The 9,800-nt window shown below is 31.8% G+C and overlaps 1 protein-coding gene across 1 annotated transcript; it reads right to left on the bottom strand.

The window, feature by feature from the left end:
- Nucleotides 1-1,321: 1,321 nt before the first annotated feature.
- On the bottom strand, nt 1,322-5,445 carry LOC130630651 (uncharacterized). Its single transcript, XM_057444226.1, has 2 exons — nt 5,256-5,445; nt 1,322-2,573 (listed from the first exon to the last, which is right to left on the bottom strand). The coding sequence occupies exon 2, from the start codon at nt 2,570-2,572 to the stop codon at nt 1,589-1,591; it is 984 nt and encodes a 327-aa protein (XP_057300209.1). The 5' UTR covers nt 2,573; nt 5,256-5,445; the 3' UTR covers nt 1,322-1,588.
- Nucleotides 5,446-9,800: the final 4,355 nt, after the last annotated feature.

Raw genomic sequence — 9,800 nt, forward strand, 5'->3', positions numbered from 1 at the left:
TTTTGTATATTCATAACATAAACATTATATCTGTGAAACTTTGAACTTTCCTTGATCGTTGGAAAATTTTACCATTTTCCTTTTTTATTTTTGTGATGGAAATACGGATGGATTTCATAACCGAAGCTAAAAAGCAGTGCAAAGGCTATTAATTTGCGTTTTATTTGTGTTTAACTCACTGACAACTATATTTTGTGTATATTATATTTTATATGTAATATATAACAATTTATTATATATTACATTTTACCGTAAAACCTCTAATGGGAAATGATAACGGTAAATATTAACGGTAAATGGTAACGATGAATGGTAACAGCTTATGATTACGGTAAATGGTAACGATGAATGGTAACAGCTTATGATTACGGTAAATGGCAACGATAAATGGTAACAGCTTATGATTACGGTAAATGGCAACGATAAATGGTAACAGCTTATGATTACGGTAAATGGCAACGATAAATGGTAACAGCTTATGATTACGGTAAATGGTAACAGTAAATTGAAACGAGAAAATAGTAATGGTAAATGGTAATGAACTTTTCTAATTCGTTCTTTTTTGTTCTGTTTTAGGCCTGTTTACTTCCTGTTAAAGTTAAAACTGTAAACTCTGTAGACGAAACAAGAAACAACTGAAAAAAATTATTTTGAGAACTTTTACTTCATAGTTAAACACATGAAGATTTTGGCACCAATTAAAACAACAAATTTATTTCAATTCTAATCAGGAAATTTGTATAGTTAACAGCATTGTGAAGCCATTACGTCATGTGAAAGTACTATTCGGGTGGATTATAAGAAAGTTAATGCGGATGTTTACGCGTCTTAAATAGCTCAACCCTTTTGGCAACTGACATAAAAATAGCAGTTAAAGACGTGTTTTTCAAAGCTTTATGTGGCTTCTTAGTTTATATTGTTATTTTATTATAACAGGTATTATGATATAATATCATTTCAAAATCGTTAACAAAATTCAAAGTTAGTGCTTTTTTTTCTATATGTCACCGAATTTGATGACGTCATCACGAAAAATGCTGACGTCATCAAATTTTTTTTCATCAAATTGTTTATTAATACCCGGGCAATACTTGTGGTACGTTTCAAGCCCAACGGACAACAATTGTAGAAATTATACAAGAGGGTCGAATCAGTCCACCACCACCCCCCCCCCACCCTACCCCCAGCATTGAGGAGCCCCTAAAAGACCAAGCAGGAATAAGGTTAACTTTTTTAAAAATATGAAAACCCTCCTGCAGTAATATTTTCTAGAAGTGTTATCACTCATTCAACTGGGGTAACAGGAGAGAACATACATATCTACAAGATACAAAATTATATCATATCCCAGGGCATCAATCTACACAATACAAGTTTCAAGCACCAATTGGATCGTTTTGCAAGTACTGAAATAAACTTACTCGTTTTACTCTCGGTATGTGAAAATACAGCAAAGCTGCGCTACAGATTTCAAAGGAGGACGTAAACAGTGGAAATTTGAATAGAATTGAAATGGACATTGCTTAGATGTACCTTTTTTCTTTTTAAGCCTCCTTGTTATAACTTATATTGAAATAAAAATAAGAAATCATACAATGTCAACACGTATTAAGTGATTGGTCAATGAACCATTGGTATGCATGCTTGACATGGAACAGGACGGTTGCACTTTTATCTGAACCTCAGAATCATTTACACTAAGTTTTTCCATCTCCTCACTTTGGAATCCATTAGCATTATTTTTGTTTATTCTTTTTTCTAAAAATCTTCCGATCATTATCCCTGTGATCAAACAAATAAATAACAGTACAGTTGCAACCGCAACAATGATAGAAATTGTGTTGTTGATCAACTTTTTAACATCGTGCGGTGGTTCGCATTGTGTCTTCGTGGTAATGCACGATTCGGTAAAACCTGTGTAGGAAAATACATTTTTAACGCAAATTAGATATACCTTGCATTTTTTAAGGTTTTTTTCAGTGTATGAACAACCATTGGAGCATTCTGTAAACTTTTGCAATTCTTTGTAAATAACTTCCGCTTTGTAATGTTCTTTCATTTTGATGTCTGTCCAAGAGATATGCAAATTTTCATCATCCCATTTATTTGTATACCAACGGATTGTAGTTGAATTCTTTGTGGAAACTGCTGTTAAGTTTTTAATCTCATGATCATCGTGACAACTGAAGGTGCTTTCATAGTAGTTTTCATGTACAGTGTCTTGTAAATGTAGCGAGTTATTTCCACGATGCAAAACAAGCCTTTTAACAATATAATCATCATCGCTCCATGTATATATATCTCCAATTCTACAATTTAACGTGTAATTTGTTTGATGTATTCTATGAAACGTACAAGTTGTGTAGTTCGCCCACCCTCCCCAACTTTTGGGTTTCATTGTAATCATCATTCGTGTATTTTCTTTTGAATACAACATTTTATCATCAAATGAGATATTTAAGTGTAAATGATGATCTTCCATCACAAAACAAAATATATTTTCATATCGCGCTTCCACGTGTATTGAAATGTACAACAATAACAATGTTGCAAATAAACTTTTGGATGACATTCTAAAAAAATAAATAAAACCAAGAAATATATGCATATTTCACAAATTTTTATTAGAACATATATGCTGAGTTTAAGTGTATAGTTTCTATACAATTTCTAAATTTTGAAAGGATTTAAGGCATAATTAAAAACAAAAACATAACAAAAAAGACATTGTTGCGTCGTGTTCTTCTAATCTCATCTTCATTAAACGCGTACAATAAGCAGAAATTGCATTCTAATTTGTTGAATATCAAGACTTATCCACTCATGATAACGCCATTATTCACGAATCCTAGTTGAGTACAATATCGTCTTTCAAAACCATGTACTAACATCATATAATCTCCTTTTTGCAACTGCTGTCTGTTCAATGTACTTGCGTACGACAGAAATAAAAAGATTTTGATGTATCTCACCTGGATAAAAAAATGAAGACTCGCTAGAGGAAAGGAAGGGATCTAATCTAAGTAACAAATAGCACTTCCCCTATCTTGCAAGCATTCGGCTTTAAGCTTATATCTAACTACGTTGGTAGTTCTTTTATACTTTCTTACCAAAGTAGGCGGAACATGTGAGTGACGTTACGGTGTCAATAAAAATCCGTTTTAACACATTCAACCTCATTCTCCGTAGGATGTTCCCACTTAATGATATTCTCATATGAAAGACATATTCATCAACATCCTTCTCCATGTAACAGACCCCACAAAGATGTATTCTCTGAGAATCAATTTGTGACTCAAAGAGGAAATGATTATTTCTTAACAAACAGATTCTGCATGAATTTGCTCGAGATAAAGATAAAACGCCTTTGTTATACACGCTGTTCTACAAACGTTTTTATAAGTAACACAGAGTTTGGCTAAGGTTCGATGTGGCTACATTTTCTCTCGTATAAGCTTACTTCTTCATGATGGTTACACTTTGGTGGTTAACTATCTACAACTAAAACAGAATTAACTTACTCTCTAGCTCAGTCAGGATATTGCCAGCGGAAATAAAACTTTTTGTTTAATACTTTTCATAGAAAATATAAACAAAGTTGATTCGGAAGCTATTGCTGTTTTTACTATTTCCTGTTTTTTATAACTTATTTCCAAAAATATTTTGTACATCATTTTTTCACAAATTTCAATTTCAAGTTTAGCACACATTTAATTTGCGCAGATTGTTTACATGTAATACACCTTTCCCGAGACCATGAGTCATACTTTTTTTAAACTCGTATAATATGAATACCATATTTGAATTCAGCATAGTTTGTTTAATTTATGTGTAAAAGTTTAACTTGATACGCCAACGGAAAGTGCTATTTTGAGGAGATATACATCACAGTTAAAGTCTTCTTAATGCTCAAGTTACCATGTCCCGCCTCGTTTTCAAAAAGAGGTTGGACGTGCCACAAATCTTTAAATTAGAATAGCAGGTTGTTTACTTGCTGCATTGTTTCGAAATTTTCTTTGTTTATGACATTTTTGATAAGGAATTCAAATCTGTTGTCCGTTTTTCATAAAACTCAACAGAAAAAGTTGCGGCACATCAAAAGAATAAGTCTCGGGAAAGGTGTATTACTAAAAAAGAAGAGTTATAAACGCCTCAAACTTTCAATGGTTTGACTAGCGTTTTCAAAAGCTTCATCAATATTGATTAACACAACACAGATTAGCGATGGCATCCAAATTTACGATTAATTACATTTTTTGTATGTTGTTTTTCTAATTTCGCGCGATCTAATATCAGCAGTCCTTCTAAAAATAATACACGTTTCCCGAATTCATGTTTTTTTAAATTTTGGAATTTTGATGTTTTGACCTTAACATTATATTCAGCACCAGTAAATTGGTGTGTGTATAAATTTTCAACTTAATCCGACATTGGAAAGTGCTGTTTTGGTGGCATCATGGTTACGGTGAAAGCCTTCTTAATTTTCGACTTTACTAATAAGCCTCATCTTCGAGCAAAGGTTAATTAGTACAAAATTAAAAAAACTGTTGTAGCAGGTTGTTTGTTTGATGTATGAATATGAAAATTTCACTATTTATCAATTTTCATGTGCAGATTTCGAGAACTACATTCATTTTCTTTAAAAAAGTTGAGAAAGAGCTGCGGCACATCAAAGAAAATAAATTCGAGAAAGGTGTATTGCTCGCGCACATTCAATTTACGCACAGTCAAACGCGAGTTAGTATTTTAGTAAAGATACGGCACGAAGATTTCATAATTTAATGTAGATATCACCAGTTTCTTAGTTCTTAATAGATTTGAGCTTCATGTTGCGTAAAAATGTTGCTTATAAAAAGGAATATATTTCAATATATTTGTTTGTTTTGAGATAAAAATTCGACGCAACAAAGCTTACTTTTGTTTTTAAACCCCAACCCCCTACGCTAACTGTACGCCCAGTGAAACCTCAACCTGAAATTAAACTAACCTGAAGGAATTTTCTAACAACTTTTCTAACTATCTACCTATCTACCTTGGATCTGATATCTATATTTTATCCAAGCCAACTTAGCTACACTTCTTTTAGGCGCAACACACACAAATTCAAATAAATTTATAAAGAGAGAATCCTATGACAAGTACTCCTCGTCAAAGTAGATCGCTTTAAACGAATACATTAAATAATAAAGAAAATACAACAGCAGTTCTGTTTCTAAGTAAAACAGCTAATTAGACAAATCTGGATTTCCACGAACCTTTTTAGAACCGAGAAATAGAAGTCTTTATCCAAAAAAATCCACGTTTCAAAAATTCTTCTGCGTCCTTTGGGTTTAACTACGAAGTGAACAAATTCTTCTGAATCTGGCTTAAATCTTAATTTTATTTATATGTCTTAAAGTACTCAATATGCTTACTCAGCTAATCAAAGAACAGATAACGTGATCCCCCACTTTACTTTGAACATTGTACACTTTATTTGTCATCTGGGCATGTCCAATTTGTCACAATGACACGCGTGTCATTTATTAACGTCATCTTCAAGCCATTAGTCAGTAAATTAACATACAGGAAAATGATCTCGGAGTAACAAAAGTTAATTATTACGTCAACGGGGAGTTCTTGTTGTTAATACCATGAGCTTTTAAAATTACTACGGGACTTCCCTATGTGAGCGAATACATTATCATGTAAGCAAAATTGGTTCGTAATTTAAATCACGAGGTCAGGTATATGACTGTGTCTGAAGAGATTACTGTATCCTAGTAAAGTCCATATGTCGTTTATAGCGTATTGAACTTAGGAAACTGATTTCTAAGCACCAAATTAAAAGTCCTAGCATAACGCAACAATTGAATAGCTGTTTGATTTAAATGTATAGTAATTTTGAATCATATTTTTGACGATAACAATTTAAAGAATGTTGCTAAGAGAATTTTTTTTAAAGTTTTTACATGTTATTACATATTACGTATTACCACTTCTTTACGTTAAGTATTCGCTTTTAAAGCTTTGCCTCACAAGACTTCGGTATTTCATAGTTTTTTTGCTATCTCTCTCTTCAGTGAAAATTATTGTTTTGTCTCGTTAATCCGAGTATTTTGTTTGGTTAGTCCGACTGGTGAGTTGCATTTATTTGTACGGTACAGTACGGTTCATTAAAGTGTGTCTAACAATTCTCTTCGGTGGAAATTGTTTTTTAATTGCACTCAAGAAAAACTCTCACGCTCAAACCACATGCATTTAAGTAGTTTTGGAACCTTTCTTAATCTTGTTAATCAAATCTTAATGAAAATCTGATTGAGGTTTTATCGAACACATAGGATGAACATACGCTAAACGGGATCTCTTGCGTTCGATTAGAGAGGTTGCATTTTTCGTGCCTTTGTCAAACTGGTATTAGAAATGTTTTCGTGCCTATCGTTAGACTTTGAAGTTTTCCGTTATGTATATAAAATACATAATAATTGGTAGGGTATAAATAAAAATCGGCAAAACGCAAAGCATGGTATTATGGAAATGCGCTTTTTTCCTAATTCTGTAAAAAAAACTTAAACTGTCTTTACACCAGTCGAGTAACACACCAAGAATAGCAACTTTCTATACTTCTGCTTGAATCGTTTTTATTATTTACGCTTTTTTAGTTAATTTTTATTATTTTGTTGTAGGTCGACATCAGCTTTTAGCTGCCACTGCCTGCTTTACAAAATAAATTAGTAATGGTAGTGGTAGTAGCAGTAGTAGTAATGTTCGAATCTCGTTAACTAATTTTTTAACAATCTTTAAATTTTAACAAACTCATGTTATATTTAATTGTTGTAAAATTAGTGTCATTAGTACAAAGGTCGTTGTGGCATTCAAAGTGTTTTGTTGTTAAGTTATATTCCCTGCAAAGTTGTCGTGGCTACTTTTTAAATGTTAAAACAAGTGATAATGCAGGCAGAGATTACTTTATTAATCATATTTATACAGGTTTACATCTTCAGTATGATATAATATATCTGCACTGTTATCAACGAGTGACCTGTTAAAACAAAAATAAACAAAGTAAACAAAAAGCCAAAAATTGTTTTTTGTGTTAAATAATATATATAAAATTATGAGAATGTTAGAAAAGAAAAAGAAAAGAAAATAAGAATCAAATAGCAGACTATGAACAGAAAATTAGCAAAAATATTTGTAACTTAGACAACCTTAGCATAGAAACATGCTGTTAGCATAAAGTGCAAGAATAAATAATAATTTACTTTTTTTATTATTTTTCGTTGATCTTAATATTACTATTATAATTAATTCCTCTTACTCACATTTTTCAACTTCCTTGAAATGGATTTAAGTTTCAACTAGTGGAAAATAGTCGGTACAAGAACACCAGAAACGGAAAAAATATCCATGTTGTTATTAAAAACAATATCCGCACGTTTAGATCATATAAAAATTTAAACCCTTCCTGGCGGATTAAAGCGAAAAAACAAATTTCCAACTATCTGTTGTTAGCAATAACAATAATTAGATTCACATATTATTAATCTTTTAGAAAAGAAAGTTTTAATTTTAACTTTGTTTGTCTTGCTAAAATAACGATGTCTCGACGACCTTGGTGAATTGCAACGGGCCCTGAAATTTTGCTTGGTTCAAGTGCATTTTGTGGGAAAACTGTATTGAGAAATGTTGTCTTTCTACAAGTTAAGAAAAAGATTCAGAAATTTGCACTTTAAACTTTGTATGTGGTTATAAGTGTTAAACTGTGAAGCTGGTGGCAATTTCACACAACAAAATTGGTCGGGGGGTAAGTGGGGAGGGGGTAGTTAAAGAAACCTGTTTTACAGTAGCAGCTGTATATTTAAAAATTCAGGGAAAAAAGAAGCTGGGAATTCTCGCTGATATAATAGTCAAATTTAATCCAAGATAATTTTCCTGTGTGTTAGATCAACATAGATTAACCGCTACAAGATTACGTTATAAGGAGAGTAACTACGAAGGTGTGGATAAAACGTAGCTGCCAGATCCTGATTAGATCTTAATTGATTTTTTTTGTGTGTGAATATACGAAGCTCAAATCTATTAAAACGAAGAAACAGGAAATTGACAGGTCAACGTTGAGTCTGTTCATCGCAAATGAAAAATTTAAAAGTTATTTAATTTCTTTGATGTGCTCATAACGCTTCTTTTTTGTGTGCGCAAATTAAATGTGTATTAAATTTAGGTTTCAAAAATGAAATTTGCGAAACAAAGATGAGCAAAAAAGTATTGTGCAAACTTAAAGCTTAATTTGAGAACACGTTAATTCGGTCTTAGTAGTTGATGTCAGCAAATAACATGTAACCATCATTTGAACAAGTAAGCTTATATGACAGAAAGTTTAGCCGCATCGAACTTTCGCCAAACTTGGTGTTGCTTGTAAAAACGTTTTTGGTACAGCGTGTATAACAAAGTCGTTTTAAATCTTTTTTTAATACGCATTTATTGATCCAAACAAAACAAAAATCATTTCCTCTTTTGAGTCATAAATTACTTCTCGAAGGATGCATCTTTGTGGGCATGTTACATGGGAATCTCTATGTATGTATAAGATCAAAGCGAAACACTTACAAGAGAGAAGAGATATTATTTTTTTCCAAATTATTTTTCTTTCTTCGTCTTCATTAAGTTAAGTTTAAATACAACAGGCAAAAAATTGCAAATATACAATACTAGAATTTAGTTTTGTAAGGAAGTATTCCACTTAGTTATGACTTGTAAAATGTTGCGTTATCACGAGTGGAAACTCTTGACATTTAACAAATTAAATGCACTATCTCCTTATTGTACGCGCTCCTTGAAGATGAGATCACAAGAACACGACACATAATTTTCTTGCTTAATTCGACATAGTCTACTGAACGCAACAATGTGTTGTTTGTCGGTCAAATTCTGTTTCAAAATATTTTAAGAAAGTGTAGAGAAAGTATACTCAAATCTTTTGTAAATTATGCATTTTTTTCTTAGTTACATTTAAACATCTCATTTGATGATAAAATGTTGTATTCAAAAGAAAATACACAAATGATGATTACAATGAAAGTCAAAAGTTGGGGAGGGTGGAGGAACTACACAACTTGTATGTTTTATAGAATACATCAAACAAATTACACGTTAGATCGTAGAATTGGCGATATATATACCTGACTAGACGATAATTTTATTGTTAAAATGTTTGTTATGCATCATAACTCACTACATTCACAAGACACTGTACATGAAAACTACTAATGAAAGCACCTTCAGTTTTCACGATGATCATGAGATTAAAAACTTAACAGCAGTTTCCACAAATAATTTAACCACACTTTGCTGGTATGTATACAAGTAAATGGTATACATGAAAAGTGCTAATTGTTTTCAACGTGAGTAGATGGAAAAACTAGCGTTAGTGATATTGAAGTTCAGATTGAAGTGCAACCGGATGTCAAGCATGCATACGACATGGTTCGTTGGCCAATTACTTAGTAGCTACGCTTTGGCATTATATAAACATTTTTTTTGTCTAATTTATAACTACATACTTTTGTTTTTATACCGTTTTTGATACCGTTATATCTTTTATTTCTGTTTTATAGGTGTTTTCACAACAATTTGCCTGTGTATTTCCTTTAGATATGGCATTATTAAATGCTTTTATTGCATCAGATCTTTTCATTAAGATTTATATTTTATAATGTCGTTTTTATAAAAGTAAATAAACCATTCATAATCCTTCATCACCCATTGCAACAGTTCTCACTTGTTGCGCAATATAACTTAATAAGGGATAGAATTGGTTG

The sequence above is a fragment of the Hydractinia symbiolongicarpus genome, chromosome 2, assembly GCF_029227915.1.
Source record: "Hydractinia symbiolongicarpus strain clone_291-10 chromosome 2, HSymV2.1, whole genome shotgun sequence".
In the NCBI taxonomy this organism is placed as follows: Eukaryota; Metazoa; Cnidaria; class Hydrozoa; order Anthoathecata; family Hydractiniidae; genus Hydractinia; species Hydractinia symbiolongicarpus.

Coding starts and splice junctions, on each gene's coding strand:
- LOC130630651 (XM_057444226.1), bottom strand. CDS start 2,572: ATGTCATCCAAAAGTTTATTTGCAACATTGTTATTGTTGTACATTTCA.